This window comes from Sphaerodactylus townsendi, linkage group LG07 (genome assembly GCF_021028975.2).
Source record: "Sphaerodactylus townsendi isolate TG3544 linkage group LG07, MPM_Stown_v2.3, whole genome shotgun sequence".
In the NCBI taxonomy this organism is placed as follows: Eukaryota; Metazoa; Chordata; class Lepidosauria; order Squamata; family Sphaerodactylidae; genus Sphaerodactylus; species Sphaerodactylus townsendi.
Window position 1 is genome coordinate 38776960 of NC_059431.1, and position 17209 is coordinate 38794168.

Sequence of the window (17209 nt, forward strand, 5' to 3'; positions counted from 1 at the left end):
CCCCCCCCCCCCCCACCCCCCCCCCCCCCCACCCCCCCCCCCCCCCACCCCCCCCCCCCCCCACCCCCCCCCCCCCCCACCCCCCCCCCCCCCCACCCCCCCCCCCCCCCACCCCCCCCCCCCCCCACCCCCCCCCCCCCCCACCCCCCCCCCCCCCCACCCCCCCCCCCCCCCACCCCCCCCCCCCCCCACCCCCCCCCCCCCCCACCCCCCCCCCCCCCCACCCCCCCCCCCCCCCACCCCCCCCCCCCCCCACCCCCCCCCCCCCCCACCCCCCCCCCCCCCCACCCCCCCCCCCCCCCACCCCCCCCCCCCCCCACCCCCCCCCCCCCCCACCCCCCCCCCCCCCCACCCCCCCCCCCCCCCACCCCCCCCCCCCCCCACCCCCCCCCCCCCCCACCCCCCCCCCCCCCCACCCCCCCCCCCCCCCACCCCCCCCCCCCCCCACCCCCCCCCCCCCCCACCCCCCCCCCCCCCCACCCCCCCCCCCCCCCACCCCCCCCCCCCCCCACCCCCCCCCCCCCCCACCCCCCCCCCCCCCCACCCCCCCCCCCCCCCACCCCCCCCCCCCCCCACCCCCCCCCCCCCCCACCCCCCCCCCCCCCCACCCCCCCCCCCCCCCACCCCCCCCCCCCCCCACCCCCCCCCCCCCCCACCCCCCCCCCCCCCCACCCCCCCCCCCCCCCACCCCCCCCCCCCCCCACCCCCCCCCCCCCCCACCCCCCCCCCCCCCCACCCCCCCCCCCCCCCACCCCCCCCCCCCCCCACCCCCCCCCCCCCCCACCCCCCCCCCCCCCCACCCCCCCCCCCCCCCACCCCCCCCCCCCCCCACCCCCCCCCCCCCCCACCCCCCCCCCCCCCCACCCCCCCCCCCCCCCACCCCCCCCCCCCCCCACCCCCCCCCCCCCCCACCCCCCCCCCCCCCCACCCCCCCCCCCCCCCACCCCCCCCCCCCCCCACCCCCCCCCCCCCCCACCCCCCCCCCCCCCCACCCCCCCCCCCCCCCACCCCCCCCCCCCCCCACCCCCCCCCCCCCCCACCCCCCCCCCCCCCCACCCCCCCCCCCCCCCACCCCCCCCCCCCCCCACCCCCCCCCCCCCCCACCCCCCCCCCCCCCCACCCCCCCCCCCCCCCACCCCCCCCCCCCCCCACCCCCCCCCCCCCCCACCCCCCCCCCCCCCCACCCCCCCCCCCCCCCACCCCCCCCCCCCCCCACCCCCCCCCCCCCCCACCCCCCCCCCCCCCCACCCCCCCCCCCCCCCACCCCCCCCCCCCCCCACCCCCCCCCCCCCCCACCCCCCCCCCCCCCCACCCCCCCCCCCCCCCACCCCCCCCCCCCCCCACCCCCCCCCCCCCCCACCCCCCCCCCCCCCCACCCCCCCCCCCCCCCACCCCCCCCCCCCCCCACCCCCCCCCCCCCCCACCCCCCCCCCCCCCCACCCCCCCCCCCCCCCACCCCCCCCCCCCCCCACCCCCCCCCCCCCCCACCCCCCCCCCCCCCCACCCCCCCCCCCCCCCACCCCCCCCCCCCCCCACCCCCCCCCCCCCCCACCCCCCCCCCCCCCCACCCCCCCCCCCCCCCACCCCCCCCCCCCCCCACCCCCCCCCCCCCCCACCCCCCCCCCCCCCCACCCCCCCCCCCCCCCACCCCCCCCCCCCCCCACCCCCCCCCCCCCCCACCCCCCCCCCCCCCCACCCCCCCCCCCCCCCACCCCCCCCCCCCCCCACCCCCCCCCCCCCCCACCCCCCCCCCCCCCCACCCCCCCCCCCCCCCACCCCCCCCCCCCCCCACCCCCCCCCCCCCCCACCCCCCCCCCCCCCCACCCCCCCCCCCCCCCACCCCCCCCCCCCCCCACCCCCCCCCCCCCCCACCCCCCCCCCCCCCCACCCCCCCCCCCCCCCACCCCCCCCCCCCCCCACCCCCCCCCCCCCCCACCCCCCCCCCCCCCCACCCCCCCCCCCCCCCACCCCCCCCCCCCCCCACCCCCCCCCCCCCCCACCCCCCCCCCCCCCCACCCCCCCCCCCCCCCACCCCCCCCCCCCCCCACCCCCCCCCCCCCCCACCCCCCCCCCCCCCCACCCCCCCCCCCCCCCACCCCCCCCCCCCCCCACCCCCCCCCCCCCCCACCCCCCCCCCCCCCCACCCCCCCCCCCCCCCACCCCCCCCCCCCCCCACCCCCCCCCCCCCCCACCCCCCCCCCCCCCCACCCCCCCCCCCCCCCACCCCCCCCCCCCCCCACCCCCCCCCCCCCCCACCCCCCCCCCCCCCCACCCCCCCCCCCCCCCACCCCCCCCCCCCCCCACCCCCCCCCCCCCCCACCCCCCCCCCCCCCCACCCCCCCCCCCCCCCACCCCCCCCCCCCCCCACCCCCCCCCCCCCCCACCCCCCCCCCCCCCCACCCCCCCCCCCCCCCACCCCCCCCCCCCCCCACCCCCCCCCCCCCCCACCCCCCCCCCCCCCCACCCCCCCCCCCCCCCACCCCCCCCCCCCCCCACCCCCCCCCCCCCCCACCCCCCCCCCCCCCCACCCCCCCCCCCCCCCACCCCCCCCCCCCCCCACCCCCCCCCCCCCCCACCCCCCCCCCCCCCCACCCCCCCCCCCCCCCACCCCCCCCCCCCCCCACCCCCCCCCCCCCCCACCCCCCCCCCCCCCCACCCCCCCCCCCCCCCACCCCCCCCCCCCCCCACCCCCCCCCCCCCCCACCCCCCCCCCCCCCCACCCCCCCCCCCCCCCACCCCCCCCCCCCCCCACCCCCCCCCCCCCCCACCCCCCCCCCCCCCCACCCCCCCCCCCCCCCACCCCCCCCCCCCCCCACCCCCCCCCCCCCCCACCCCCCCCCCCCCCCACCCCCCCCCCCCCCCACCCCCCCCCCCCCCCACCCCCCCCCCCCCCCACCCCCCCCCCCCCCCACCCCCCCCCCCCCCCACCCCCCCCCCCCCCCACCCCCCCCCCCCCCCACCCCCCCCCCCCCCCACCCCCCCCCCCCCCCACCCCCCCCCCCCCCCACCCCCCCCCCCCCCCACCCCCCCCCCCCCCCACCCCCCCCCCCCCCCACCCCCCCCCCCCCCCACCCCCCCCCCCCCCCACCCCCCCCCCCCCCCACCCCCCCCCCCCCCCACCCCCCCCCCCCCCCACCCCCCCCCCCCCCCACCCCCCCCCCCCCCCACCCCCCCCCCCCCCCACCCCCCCCCCCCCCCACCCCCCCCCCCCCCCACCCCCCCCCCCCCCCACCCCCCCCCCCCCCCACCCCCCCCCCCCCCCACCCCCCCCCCCCCCCACCCCCCCCCCCCCCCACCCCCCCCCCCCCCCACCCCCCCCCCCCCCCACCCCCCCCCCCCCCCACCCCCCCCCCCCCCCACCCCCCCCCCCCCCCACCCCCCCCCCCCCCCACCCCCCCCCCCCCCCACCCCCCCCCCCCCCCACCCCCCCCCCCCCCCACCCCCCCCCCCCCCCACCCCCCCCCCCCCCCACCCCCCCCCCCCCCCACCCCCCCCCCCCCCCACCCCCCCCCCCCCCCACCCCCCCCCCCCCCCACCCCCCCCCCCCCCCACCCCCCCCCCCCCCCACCCCCCCCCCCCCCCACCCCCCCCCCCCCCCACCCCCCCCCCCCCCCACCCCCCCCCCCCCCCACCCCCCCCCCCCCCCACCCCCCCCCCCCCCCACCCCCCCCCCCCCCCACCCCCCCCCCCCCCCACCCCCCCCCCCCCCCACCCCCCCCCCCCCCCACCCCCCCCCCCCCCCACCCCCCCCCCCCCCCACCCCCCCCCCCCCCCACCCCCCCCCCCCCCCACCCCCCCCCCCCCCCACCCCCCCCCCCCCCCACCCCCCCCCCCCCCCACCCCCCCCCCCCCCCACCCCCCCCCCCCCCCACCCCCCCCCCCCCCCACCCCCCCCCCCCCCCACCCCCCCCCCCCCCCACCCCCCCCCCCCCCCACCCCCCCCCCCCCCCACCCCCCCCCCCCCCCACCCCCCCCCCCCCCCACCCCCCCCCCCCCCCACCCCCCCCCCCCCCCACCCCCCCCCCCCCCCACCCCCCCCCCCCCCCACCCCCCCCCCCCCCCACCCCCCCCCCCCCCCACCCCCCCCCCCCCCCACCCCCCCCCCCCCCCACCCCCCCCCCCCCCCACCCCCCCCCCCCCCCACCCCCCCCCCCCCCCACCCCCCCCCCCCCCCACCCCCCCCCCCCCCCACCCCCCCCCCCCCCCACCCCCCCCCCCCCCCACCCCCCCCCCCCCCCACCCCCCCCCCCCCCCACCCCCCCCCCCCCCCACCCCCCCCCCCCCCCACCCCCCCCCCCCCCCACCCCCCCCCCCCCCCACCCCCCCCCCCCCCCACCCCCCCCCCCCCCCACCCCCCCCCCCCCCCACCCCCCCCCCCCCCCACCCCCCCCCCCCCCCACCCCCCCCCCCCCCCACCCCCCCCCCCCCCCACCCCCCCCCCCCCCCACCCCCCCCCCCCCCCACCCCCCCCCCCCCCCACCCCCCCCCCCCCCCACCCCCCCCCCCCCCCACCCCCCCCCCCCCCCACCCCCCCCCCCCCCCACCCCCCCCCCCCCCCACCCCCCCCCCCCCCCACCCCCCCCCCCCCCCACCCCCCCCCCCCCCCACCCCCCCCCCCCCCCACCCCCCCCCCCCCCCACCCCCCCCCCCCCCCACCCCCCCCCCCCCCCACCCCCCCCCCCCCCCACCCCCCCCCCCCCCCACCCCCCCCCCCCCCCACCCCCCCCCCCCCCCACCCCCCCCCCCCCCCACCCCCCCCCCCCCCCACCCCCCCCCCCCCCCACCCCCCCCCCCCCCCACCCCCCCCCCCCCCCACCCCCCCCCCCCCCCACCCCCCCCCCCCCCCACCCCCCCCCCCCCCCACCCCCCCCCCCCCCCACCCCCCCCCCCCCCCACCCCCCCCCCCCCCCACCCCCCCCCCCCCCCACCCCCCCCCCCCCCCACCCCCCCCCCCCCCCACCCCCCCCCCCCCCCACCCCCCCCCCCCCCCACCCCCCCCCCCCCCCACCCCCCCCCCCCCCCACCCCCCCCCCCCCCCACCCCCCCCCCCCCCCACCCCCCCCCCCCCCCACCCCCCCCCCCCCCCACCCCCCCCCCCCCCCACCCCCCCCCCCCCCCACCCCCCCCCCCCCCCACCCCCCCCCCCCCCCACCCCCCCCCCCCCCCACCCCCCCCCCCCCCCACCCCCCCCCCCCCCCACCCCCCCCCCCCCCCACCCCCCCCCCCCCCCACCCCCCCCCCCCCCCACCCCCCCCCCCCCCCACCCCCCCCCCCCCCCACCCCCCCCCCCCCCCACCCCCCCCCCCCCCCACCCCCCCCCCCCCCCACCCCCCCCCCCCCCCACCCCCCCCCCCCCCCACCCCCCCCCCCCCCCACCCCCCCCCCCCCCCACCCCCCCCCCCCCCCACCCCCCCCCCCCCCCACCCCCCCCCCCCCCCACCCCCCCCCCCCCCCACCCCCCCCCCCCCCCACCCCCCCCCCCCCCCACCCCCCCCCCCCCCCACCCCCCCCCCCCCCCACCCCCCCCCCCCCCCACCCCCCCCCCCCCCCACCCCCCCCCCCCCCCACCCCCCCCCCCCCCCACCCCCCCCCCCCCCCACCCCCCCCCCCCCCCACCCCCCCCCCCCCCCACCCCCCCCCCCCCCCACCCCCCCCCCCCCCCACCCCCCCCCCCCCCCACCCCCCCCCCCCCCCACCCCCCCCCCCCCCCACCCCCCCCCCCCCCCACCCCCCCCCCCCCCCACCCCCCCCCCCCCCCACCCCCCCCCCCCCCCACCCCCCCCCCCCCCCACCCCCCCCCCCCCCCACCCCCCCCCCCCCCCACCCCCCCCCCCCCCCACCCCCCCCCCCCCCCACCCCCCCCCCCCCCCACCCCCCCCCCCCCCCACCCCCCCCCCCCCCCACCCCCCCCCCCCCCCACCCCCCCCCCCCCCCACCCCCCCCCCCCCCCACCCCCCCCCCCCCCCACCCCCCCCCCCCCCCACCCCCCCCCCCCCCCACCCCCCCCCCCCCCCACCCCCCCCCCCCCCCACCCCCCCCCCCCCCCACCCCCCCCCCCCCCCACCCCCCCCCCCCCCCACCCCCCCCCCCCCCCACCCCCCCCCCCCCCCACCCCCCCCCCCCCCCACCCCCCCCCCCCCCCACCCCCCCCCCCCCCCACCCCCCCCCCCCCCCACCCCCCCCCCCCCCCACCCCCCCCCCCCCCCACCCCCCCCCCCCCCCACCCCCCCCCCCCCCCACCCCCCCCCCCCCCCACCCCCCCCCCCCCCCACCCCCCCCCCCCCCCACCCCCCCCCCCCCCCACCCCCCCCCCCCCCCACCCCCCCCCCCCCCCACCCCCCCCCCCCCCCACCCCCCCCCCCCCCCACCCCCCCCCCCCCCCACCCCCCCCCCCCCCCACCCCCCCCCCCCCCCACCCCCCCCCCCCCCCACCCCCCCCCCCCCCCACCCCCCCCCCCCCCCACCCCCCCCCCCCCCCACCCCCCCCCCCCCCCACCCCCCCCCCCCCCCACCCCCCCCCCCCCCCACCCCCCCCCCCCCCCACCCCCCCCCCCCCCCACCCCCCCCCCCCCCCACCCCCCCCCCCCCCCACCCCCCCCCCCCCCCACCCCCCCCCCCCCCCACCCCCCCCCCCCCCCACCCCCCCCCCCCCCCACCCCCCCCCCCCCCCACCCCCCCCCCCCCCCACCCCCCCCCCCCCCCACCCCCCCCCCCCCCCACCCCCCCCCCCCCCCACCCCCCCCCCCCCCCACCCCCCCCCCCCCCCACCCCCCCCCCCCCCCACCCCCCCCCCCCCCCACCCCCCCCCCCCCCCACCCCCCCCCCCCCCCACCCCCCCCCCCCCCCACCCCCCCCCCCCCCCACCCCCCCCCCCCCCCACCCCCCCCCCCCCCCACCCCCCCCCCCCCCCACCCCCCCCCCCCCCCACCCCCCCCCCCCCCCACCCCCCCCCCCCCCCACCCCCCCCCCCCCCCACCCCCCCCCCCCCCCACCCCCCCCCCCCCCCACCCCCCCCCCCCCCCACCCCCCCCCCCCCCCACCCCCCCCCCCCCCCACCCCCCCCCCCCCCCACCCCCCCCCCCCCCCACCCCCCCCCCCCCCCACCCCCCCCCCCCCCCACCCCCCCCCCCCCCCACCCCCCCCCCCCCCCACCCCCCCCCCCCCCCACCCCCCCCCCCCCCCACCCCCCCCCCCCCCCACCCCCCCCCCCCCCCACCCCCCCCCCCCCCCACCCCCCCCCCCCCCCACCCCCCCCCCCCCCCACCCCCCCCCCCCCCCACCCCCCCCCCCCCCCACCCCCCCCCCCCCCCACCCCCCCCCCCCCCCACCCCCCCCCCCCCCCACCCCCCCCCCCCCCCACCCCCCCCCCCCCCCACCCCCCCCCCCCCCCACCCCCCCCCCCCCCCACCCCCCCCCCCCCCCACCCCCCCCCCCCCCCACCCCCCCCCCCCCCCACCCCCCCCCCCCCCCACCCCCCCCCCCCCCCACCCCCCCCCCCCCCCACCCCCCCCCCCCCCCACCCCCCCCCCCCCCCACCCCCCCCCCCCCCCACCCCCCCCCCCCCCCACCCCCCCCCCCCCCCACCCCCCCCCCCCCCCACCCCCCCCCCCCCCCACCCCCCCCCCCCCCCACCCCCCCCCCCCCCCACCCCCCCCCCCCCCCACCCCCCCCCCCCCCCACCCCCCCCCCCCCCCACCCCCCCCCCCCCCCACCCCCCCCCCCCCCCACCCCCCCCCCCCCCCACCCCCCCCCCCCCCCACCCCCCCCCCCCCCCACCCCCCCCCCCCCCCACCCCCCCCCCCCCCCACCCCCCCCCCCCCCCACCCCCCCCCCCCCCCACCCCCCCCCCCCCCCACCCCCCCCCCCCCCCACCCCCCCCCCCCCCCACCCCCCCCCCCCCCCACCCCCCCCCCCCCCCACCCCCCCCCCCCCCCACCCCCCCCCCCCCCCACCCCCCCCCCCCCCCACCCCCCCCCCCCCCCACCCCCCCCCCCCCCCACCCCCCCCCCCCCCCACCCCCCCCCCCCCCCACCCCCCCCCCCCCCCACCCCCCCCCCCCCCCACCCCCCCCCCCCCCCACCCCCCCCCCCCCCCACCCCCCCCCCCCCCCACCCCCCCCCCCCCCCACCCCCCCCCCCCCCCACCCCCCCCCCCCCCCACCCCCCCCCCCCCCCACCCCCCCCCCCCCCCACCCCCCCCCCCCCCCACCCCCCCCCCCCCCCACCCCCCCCCCCCCCCACCCCCCCCCCCCCCCACCCCCCCCCCCCCCCACCCCCCCCCCCCCCCACCCCCCCCCCCCCCCACCCCCCCCCCCCCCCACCCCCCCCCCCCCCCACCCCCCCCCCCCCCCACCCCCCCCCCCCCCCACCCCCCCCCCCCCCCACCCCCCCCCCCCCCCACCCCCCCCCCCCCCCACCCCCCCCCCCCCCCACCCCCCCCCCCCCCCACCCCCCCCCCCCCCCACCCCCCCCCCCCCCCACCCCCCCCCCCCCCCACCCCCCCCCCCCCCCACCCCCCCCCCCCCCCACCCCCCCCCCCCCCCACCCCCCCCCCCCCCCACCCCCCCCCCCCCCCACCCCCCCCCCCCCCCACCCCCCCCCCCCCCCACCCCCCCCCCCCCCCACCCCCCCCCCCCCCCACCCCCCCCCCCCCCCACCCCCCCCCCCCCCCACCCCCCCCCCCCCCCACCCCCCCCCCCCCCCACCCCCCCCCCCCCCCACCCCCCCCCCCCCCCACCCCCCCCCCCCCCCACCCCCCCCCCCCCCCACCCCCCCCCCCCCCCACCCCCCCCCCCCCCCACCCCCCCCCCCCCCCACCCCCCCCCCCCCCCACCCCCCCCCCCCCCCACCCCCCCCCCCCCCCACCCCCCCCCCCCCCCACCCCCCCCCCCCCCCACCCCCCCCCCCCCCCACCCCCCCCCCCCCCCACCCCCCCCCCCCCCCACCCCCCCCCCCCCCCACCCCCCCCCCCCCCCACCCCCCCCCCCCCCCACCCCCCCCCCCCCCCACCCCCCCCCCCCCCCACCCCCCCCCCCCCCCACCCCCCCCCCCCCCCACCCCCCCCCCCCCCCACCCCCCCCCCCCCCCACCCCCCCCCCCCCCCACCCCCCCCCCCCCCCACCCCCCCCCCCCCCCACCCCCCCCCCCCCCCACCCCCCCCCCCCCCCACCCCCCCCCCCCCCCACCCCCCCCCCCCCCCACCCCCCCCCCCCCCCACCCCCCCCCCCCCCCACCCCCCCCCCCCCCCACCCCCCCCCCCCCCCACCCCCCCCCCCCCCCACCCCCCCCCCCCCCCACCCCCCCCCCCCCCCACCCCCCCCCCCCCCCACCCCCCCCCCCCCCCACCCCCCCCCCCCCCCACCCCCCCCCCCCCCCACCCCCCCCCCCCCCCACCCCCCCCCCCCCCCACCCCCCCCCCCCCCCACCCCCCCCCCCCCCCACCCCCCCCCCCCCCCACCCCCCCCCCCCCCCACCCCCCCCCCCCCCCACCCCCCCCCCCCCCCACCCCCCCCCCCCCCCACCCCCCCCCCCCCCCACCCCCCCCCCCCCCCACCCCCCCCCCCCCCCACCCCCCCCCCCCCCCACCCCCCCCCCCCCCCACCCCCCCCCCCCCCCACCCCCCCCCCCCCCCACCCCCCCCCCCCCCCACCCCCCCCCCCCCCCACCCCCCCCCCCCCCCACCCCCCCCCCCCCCCACCCCCCCCCCCCCCCACCCCCCCCCCCCCCCACCCCCCCCCCCCCCCACCCCCCCCCCCCCCCACCCCCCCCCCCCCCCACCCCCCCCCCCCCCCACCCCCCCCCCCCCCCACCCCCCCCCCCCCCCACCCCCCCCCCCCCCCACCCCCCCCCCCCCCCACCCCCCCCCCCCCCCACCCCCCCCCCCCCCCACCCCCCCCCCCCCCCACCCCCCCCCCCCCCCACCCCCCCCCCCCCCCACCCCCCCCCCCCCCCACCCCCCCCCCCCCCCACCCCCCCCCCCCCCCACCCCCCCCCCCCCCCACCCCCCCCCCCCCCCACCCCCCCCCCCCCCCACCCCCCCCCCCCCCCACCCCCCCCCCCCCCCACCCCCCCCCCCCCCCACCCCCCCCCCCCCCCACCCCCCCCCCCCCCCACCCCCCCCCCCCCCCACCCCCCCCCCCCCCCACCCCCCCCCCCCCCCACCCCCCCCCCCCCCCACCCCCCCCCCCCCCCACCCCCCCCCCCCCCCACCCCCCCCCCCCCCCACCCCCCCCCCCCCCCACCCCCCCCCCCCCCCACCCCCCCCCCCCCCCACCCCCCCCCCCCCCCACCCCCCCCCCCCCCCACCCCCCCCCCCCCCCACCCCCCCCCCCCCCCACCCCCCCCCCCCCCCACCCCCCCCCCCCCCCACCCCCCCCCCCCCCCACCCCCCCCCCCCCCCACCCCCCCCCCCCCCCACCCCCCCCCCCCCCCACCCCCCCCCCCCCCCACCCCCCCCCCCCCCCACCCCCCCCCCCCCCCACCCCCCCCCCCCCCCACCCCCCCCCCCCCCCACCCCCCCCCCCCCCCACCCCCCCCCCCCCCCACCCCCCCCCCCCCCCACCCCCCCCCCCCCCCACCCCCCCCCCCCCCCACCCCCCCCCCCCCCCACCCCCCCCCCCCCCCACCCCCCCCCCCCCCCACCCCCCCCCCCCCCCACCCCCCCCCCCCCCCACCCCCCCCCCCCCCCACCCCCCCCCCCCCCCACCCCCCCCCCCCCCCACCCCCCCCCCCCCCCACCCCCCCCCCCCCCCACCCCCCCCCCCCCCCACCCCCCCCCCCCCCCACCCCCCCCCCCCCCCACCCCCCCCCCCCCCCACCCCCCCCCCCCCCCACCCCCCCCCCCCCCCACCCCCCCCCCCCCCCACCCCCCCCCCCCCCCACCCCCCCCCCCCCCCACCCCCCCCCCCCCCCACCCCCCCCCCCCCCCACCCCCCCCCCCCCCCACCCCCCCCCCCCCCCACCCCCCCCCCCCCCCACCCCCCCCCCCCCCCACCCCCCCCCCCCCCCACCCCCCCCCCCCCCCACCCCCCCCCCCCCCCACCCCCCCCCCCCCCCACCCCCCCCCCCCCCCACCCCCCCCCCCCCCCACCCCCCCCCCCCCCCACCCCCCCCCCCCCCCACCCCCCCCCCCCCCCACCCCCCCCCCCCCCCACCCCCCCCCCCCCCCACCCCCCCCCCCCCCCACCCCCCCCCCCCCCCACCCCCCCCCCCCCCCACCCCCCCCCCCCCCCACCCCCCCCCCCCCCCACCCCCCCCCCCCCCCACCCCCCCCCCCCCCCACCCCCCCCCCCCCCCACCCCCCCCCCCCCCCACCCCCCCCCCCCCCCACCCCCCCCCCCCCCCACCCCCCCCCCCCCCCACCCCCCCCCCCCCCCACCCCCCCCCCCCCCCACCCCCCCCCCCCCCCACCCCCCCCCCCCCCCACCCCCCCCCCCCCCCACCCCCCCCCCCCCCCACCCCCCCCCCCCCCCACCCCCCCCCCCCCCCACCCCCCCCCCCCCCCACCCCCCCCCCCCCCCACCCCCCCCCCCCCCCACCCCCCCCCCCCCCCACCCCCCCCCCCCCCCACCCCCCCCCCCCCCCACCCCCCCCCCCCCCCACCCCCCCCCCCCCCCACCCCCCCCCCCCCCCACCCCCCCCCCCCCCCACCCCCCCCCCCCCCCACCCCCCCCCCCCCCCACCCCCCCCCCCCCCCACCCCCCCCCCCCCCCACCCCCCCCCCCCCCCACCCCCCCCCCCCCCCACCCCCCCCCCCCCCCACCCCCCCCCCCCCCCACCCCCCCCCCCCCCCACCCCCCCCCCCCCCCACCCCCCCCCCCCCCCACCCCCCCCCCCCCCCACCCCCCCCCCCCCCCACCCCCCCCCCCCCCCACCCCCCCCCCCCCCCACCCCCCCCCCCCCCCACCCCCCCCCCCCCCCACCCCCCCCCCCCCCCACCCCCCCCCCCCCCCACCCCCCCCCCCCCCCACCCCCCCCCCCCCCCACCCCCCCCCCCCCCCACCCCCCCCCCCCCCCACCCCCCCCCCCCCCCACCCCCCCCCCCCCCCACCCCCCCCCCCCCCCACCCCCCCCCCCCCCCACCCCCCCCCCCCCCCACCCCCCCCCCCCCCCACCCCCCCCCCCCCCCACCCCCCCCCCCCCCCACCCCCCCCCCCCCCCACCCCCCCCCCCCCCCACCCCCCCCCCCCCCCACCCCCCCCCCCCCCCACCCCCCCCCCCCCCCACCCCCCCCCCCCCCCACCCCCCCCCCCCCCCACCCCCCCCCCCCCCCACCCCCCCCCCCCCCCACCCCCCCCCCCCCCCACCCCCCCCCCCCCCCACCCCCCCCCCCCCCCACCCCCCCCCCCCCCCACCCCCCCCCCCCCCCACCCCCCCCCCCCCCCACCCCCCCCCCCCCCCACCCCCCCCCCCCCCCACCCCCCCCCCCCCCCACCCCCCCCCCCCCCCACCCCCCCCCCCCCCCACCCCCCCCCCCCCCCACCCCCCCCCCCCCCCACCCCCCCCCCCCCCCACCCCCCCCCCCCCCCACCCCCCCCCCCCCCCACCCCCCCCCCCCCCCACCCCCCCCCCCCCCCACCCCCCCCCCCCCCCACCCCCCCCCCCCCCCACCCCCCCCCCCCCCCACCCCCCCCCCCCCCCACCCCCCCCCCCCCCCACCCCCCCCCCCCCCCACCCCCCCCCCCCCCCACCCCCCCCCCCCCCCACCCCCCCCCCCCCCCACCCCCCCCCCCCCCCACCCCCCCCCCCCCCCACCCCCCCCCCCCCCCACCCCCCCCCCCCCCCACCCCCCCCCCCCCCCACCCCCCCCCCCCCCCACCCCCCCCCCCCCCCACCCCCCCCCCCCCCCACCCCCCCCCCCCCCCACCCCCCCCCCCCCCCACCCCCCCCCCCCCCCACCCCCCCCCCCCCCCACCCCCCCCCCCCCCCACCCCCCCCCCCCCCCACCCCCCCCCCCCCCCACCCCCCCCCCCCCCCACCCCCCCCCCCCCCCACCCCCCCCCCCCCCCACCCCCCCCCCCCCCCCCCCCCCCCCCCCGGTCACCCCCCCCCCCCCCACCTTTAAAGGGTTGTTGTTTAGGGTGGCTTGACGCCGCCCTGGGGGGAGGGAAGAGGCGTCAGGTCGCTGCTGCTGCGTTGCAGCAGCGGCGCCTGTGCAAACGGCGGCCTGGGGGCGCCTTTTTTGGCGCCCCCAGGCCGTCGTAAACGGGCCGTGCAGATACGGCCTGGGCCACACTGGCCTCCACAGGTGGATCCATCCCTACGCTGGGGCGAGTGCCCCATGGAAGGCAAATCTACCAGTGTAGACCTACACTGCCTCCAATGATAGGTTAGGGCCTCCCCCGCTTTGGATGGGGCCATGAATCCTATTTAACTCAGTTGGATTCACTTTTGAGTAAAATGAATAGGACAGGGCTGCTTGGAGAGTTGTGAACATATTCTATCTGAAAAAGTTGTTGATACAAACCTGTTTTTGTGGTTTCATAATGATAGTCCCTGACTTTTTCTTCATGCAGGACAATTATATGAAGGCTATGATGAGGAATACGAATGCCCAGTGCTGGATGAAGATCGGGTGAGTTCATGTCCAACATTAAGCACAGTTGTAAGTTTTATTTTAGTTGCAAAATAACTGTTTTTAGAATTTCTTTATTTGATTCTCTCTCTCTAGGTAATAGATGAACTAGAAGACAAGATGACTGATGGCGGTATTATAGTTGATTATCACAGCTGTGATTTCTTTCCCGAACGCTGGTTTAATATAGTATTTGTGCTTCGTACTGAAAACTCTTTCCTGTATGACAGATTGGAAAGCAGGTAAATTTGTTTAGTAAATAGAATTCTGTGCTGTGATTAAGCTTAAGACTCTCAGATATGATTTCTTATGTTACAGCCAATGTTCAAGGTTATCGTATAAAGCATTGGTCTCAAGAAGTTATAGATTTCTATTCAGCTTCCAAATATATGGTTATTAAACTACTGGCAGAAGGTACACCCTGACAGTGATTCTAGATTCATCTTGGATATAGCATAGCATTGTTCTAGATAGATGTATGTAAAACATTTAACACTGATTAACTTGAACATAAAAATGCTGATAGTTTAATTCCATGCAGATTTTTTCATGAGGCAGCTTACTGTAGGTACACAAGGTGAGGACCTTCAGTTTTGAAAGAGCTATATTTAATGGAGATCTCTCATAAGTTTTAACAGTTCACTTCAAATCTGTCTCTACAATTGCTTAGTTGACTTATTTAACTGGGCTTACATTTTTATAAACTCCAAGGATTTTACAGGATTACATGTATCAGTATATTCTTGGATAAATCCACTATATTTAGGTGTATACTGTGTTAACCCATTTTTGTTGCTTTTAATCATGACAATGTATCAGGAATAATGATTATAGATTCTGCATGTGTCTGTTGATCAATCAACTATACATTTTAATAATTCCTTTATTCTATTCTTGATCAGATATGTACTTATTATTTTTCTGGCACTCCTACCTGGACTGTGTTCAATTAATGTATTCCTTGCATCTGTTGATATAAACCAAATCAGTCTCTAAGTTGCTACCTCAAGGTTGTACTGATTTAATTTTTGTTGAGCATATTTAAGTATTTACAGAGACCTTCTGTTCCTTAATTGTGATCTACAGAAACGTTCAGTTGATGTTACCAGCCAGGCACAATAATTGCTGTTTTATATTTTTAGTTAGATATGTGACACCTACTAAAATATTTCCAAAACTCTGTTAGATAATTTTGTTAATTCTTTCATATTTTTTTCTAGGGGATATAGAGGGAAAAAACTTCAGGGCAACCTTCAGTGTGAGATATTTCAGACTATTTATGAAGAAGCCATGTCTTCTTACAAGGAAGATATTGTACACCAGTTGCCCAGCAACAGTCCAGAAGATATGGAGCAGAATTTAGATCAGATTATGCAGTGGATTGAACAATGGATAAAAGACAACAACTGAAAATTATTAGGATAGTTATCTAAAGAGTTTCATGAAATGTGTTTTTGTGTAGGTAAATTAACTGATGCTTCAGTCACTAGGGAAACCATAATAGCTATCTGCAGAAGAAAATGATGGACATTTGAGAGCCAACGGACTTGTGCTACATTTCTTTGGGACTCATAATTATAGTACTTTGAAAGTCAAACTTCATAATAGAATCCTATAAAAAGTTATTGAGATCTAAGCCACATTATTTTAATAGGCTTAGGCTGGAGTAAACTGCACAAGATTGCACTGTTAGCTATTGGTTAAGAATGTGATGCTTTTGAAGTTTTCTTTGAAAAAATACTTGGTCAGGTTTCTAAATACCTTGTTTGAAGATGGTTTTGATGTTTTGGAAAAAAACATGAATTAAAGAAAACCTGACTCCCTGAACTATAAGCTGCCAAAATTTCTGTCTACACATTCTTTTTAAAGATGGATTGTTTATCAGCAGGCTTAAAATAGTGGGATCACAGGATTTAAATTTGTGAAAGTTATCCTGATTTAATTTGTTGATGAACAGTGGGGTTTTCAAGGCAAGAGACATTCAGAGGTGGCTTGTTATTGCACGCCTCTGATCACAACACTGGTATTCCTAGCCATTCTGTATGGAGTAATAGTTTATCTGTTTTATGCTTTAAGAAACCCAGTTCAAGTGCAGCTCCTACAGAATATATGTGTAGCAAAATACAAGTATGTGTATATATAAATACAAATATGTGTTTATATTGGATTTGTAGAATTTCTTACACAGAAGTGATGTATGTATGTCATTTGTAGTCTTGTAAAAATTAACTACACACTTATGAAAAATTCAGGATACATTCTAAATAATTTTTGGCAAAAACTTTATAGTAGTCTAGTTTCTTCATATGAATAATATTTACATTCTTGTGTGTATGTTTTGAAGTGCCTCTCATTGCTTTTCATTTAGGAAAACTTAGTTTGTATTAATCTTAAAGATTATGAAATAATATTTTAATGAGATTCAAAATGTAGTTCCCTGCTAGACTCTAGTCAGGATTACTTACATTATCATTCCAAGCAGGTCTACTTGGAAGTGAGTCTCATTTGGTGGGGCTTACTCCTAGGAAAATGTTTTTTAGAATTGCATCCTTAATGTAGGATCATATATTGTCTTGCACTTCTTACCACCCTGCATTTATTCACCATCAAGGTAGATAAAAAGTATGCTTTTGAAAGTGTACTTATGTGTGAAAATGGCTTTTAATTTCTGTACAGAAAGCCATTTTTTAGACAAGCAGTTTCTTCAAGTTTCTAATGAAGTGCCTTTGCTATTCTTTATCAATATTCATTAGCAGACCTTAAAGCAAGGAAGAAACAGAGGTGTTTATTAGTCTTTTTAAACTCTAATGCTAGTGTCTGTGTGAACATTCTGGAAGAAATGCCTAATCTTTTTTGAGTGCCTTTGTTCATTATGCAATACATATCGCTTACAATGTAGGAAGGAAATAATTAACTCACTCAAAAGTTGGTCTTCCAGGGCTTGCTTTACCTCTCCAAGAGAATTGTGTTAAAATAGTGAGATAGTAGAATGGACTTGACTACTTCAGTCTGCATGTGAAAGGATCATATTTTAGAACATTCTCTGTGTTAAATCAGCAAATAGAAAATAAACATACTGCATATAGAGAAAGAATAGATGCATTTTTCCCTGTTAATTTTCTGTTTGAAGTCATGCCAGCTGTAGGTTGGGAAGATCATGGAGATTTGGCAGTACAGTAGGCTTGCCAAATCTGTTGTAAGATTGTTGCAGGCTTGGGGGTGGAGCATGGCAATGTGGTGCCCATTATTTCTTTACCAAATATCAAGCCAATAGAAGAGAGTTTTAAGTAGCTTTATTTGCAAAGAAAGGGGATCCATCCCCACATGGGCAGACTTCGCTGAAACAGTATATCCACAGCACGTTCATCCCCTTCTCCCGAATTCACCACACCTTCTCTGTTTCCCCATTGGCTAAGAGTACTTAGAGTCACAACTGTCCGGTCCACCTATTTGCATGTTACTCCTTGACATGTTGCTCCCTCCCATATTCTTCCTGTATATTCATTATAATACAGTTTTTCATAAGAGCAGGAGAAGTTAATATGTATTAGCCTATTAAGCATGCTCAATACGTGCAATCTGATACAAGCCTTGCCCTTCAGCCTAGTCATCCTATAGTCTTAACTTGTCCTGCCAC

The 17209-nt window shown here is 79.9% G+C and overlaps 1 protein-coding gene across 1 annotated transcript; it reads left to right on the top strand.

Moving 5' to 3' along the window:
• Positions 1 to 13506: 13506 nt before the first annotated feature.
• On the top strand, positions 13507 to 16659 carry AK6 (adenylate kinase 6; the record flags this gene model as incomplete). The annotated part of the gene is made up of 3 exons (XM_048504353.1): positions 13507 to 13572; positions 13669 to 13814; positions 14793 to 16659. Coding segments are annotated over 3 exons (402 nt in total), but the record flags the coding sequence as incomplete, so codon positions are not given.
• Between the last annotated feature and the right edge of the window lie 550 nt (positions 16660 to 17209).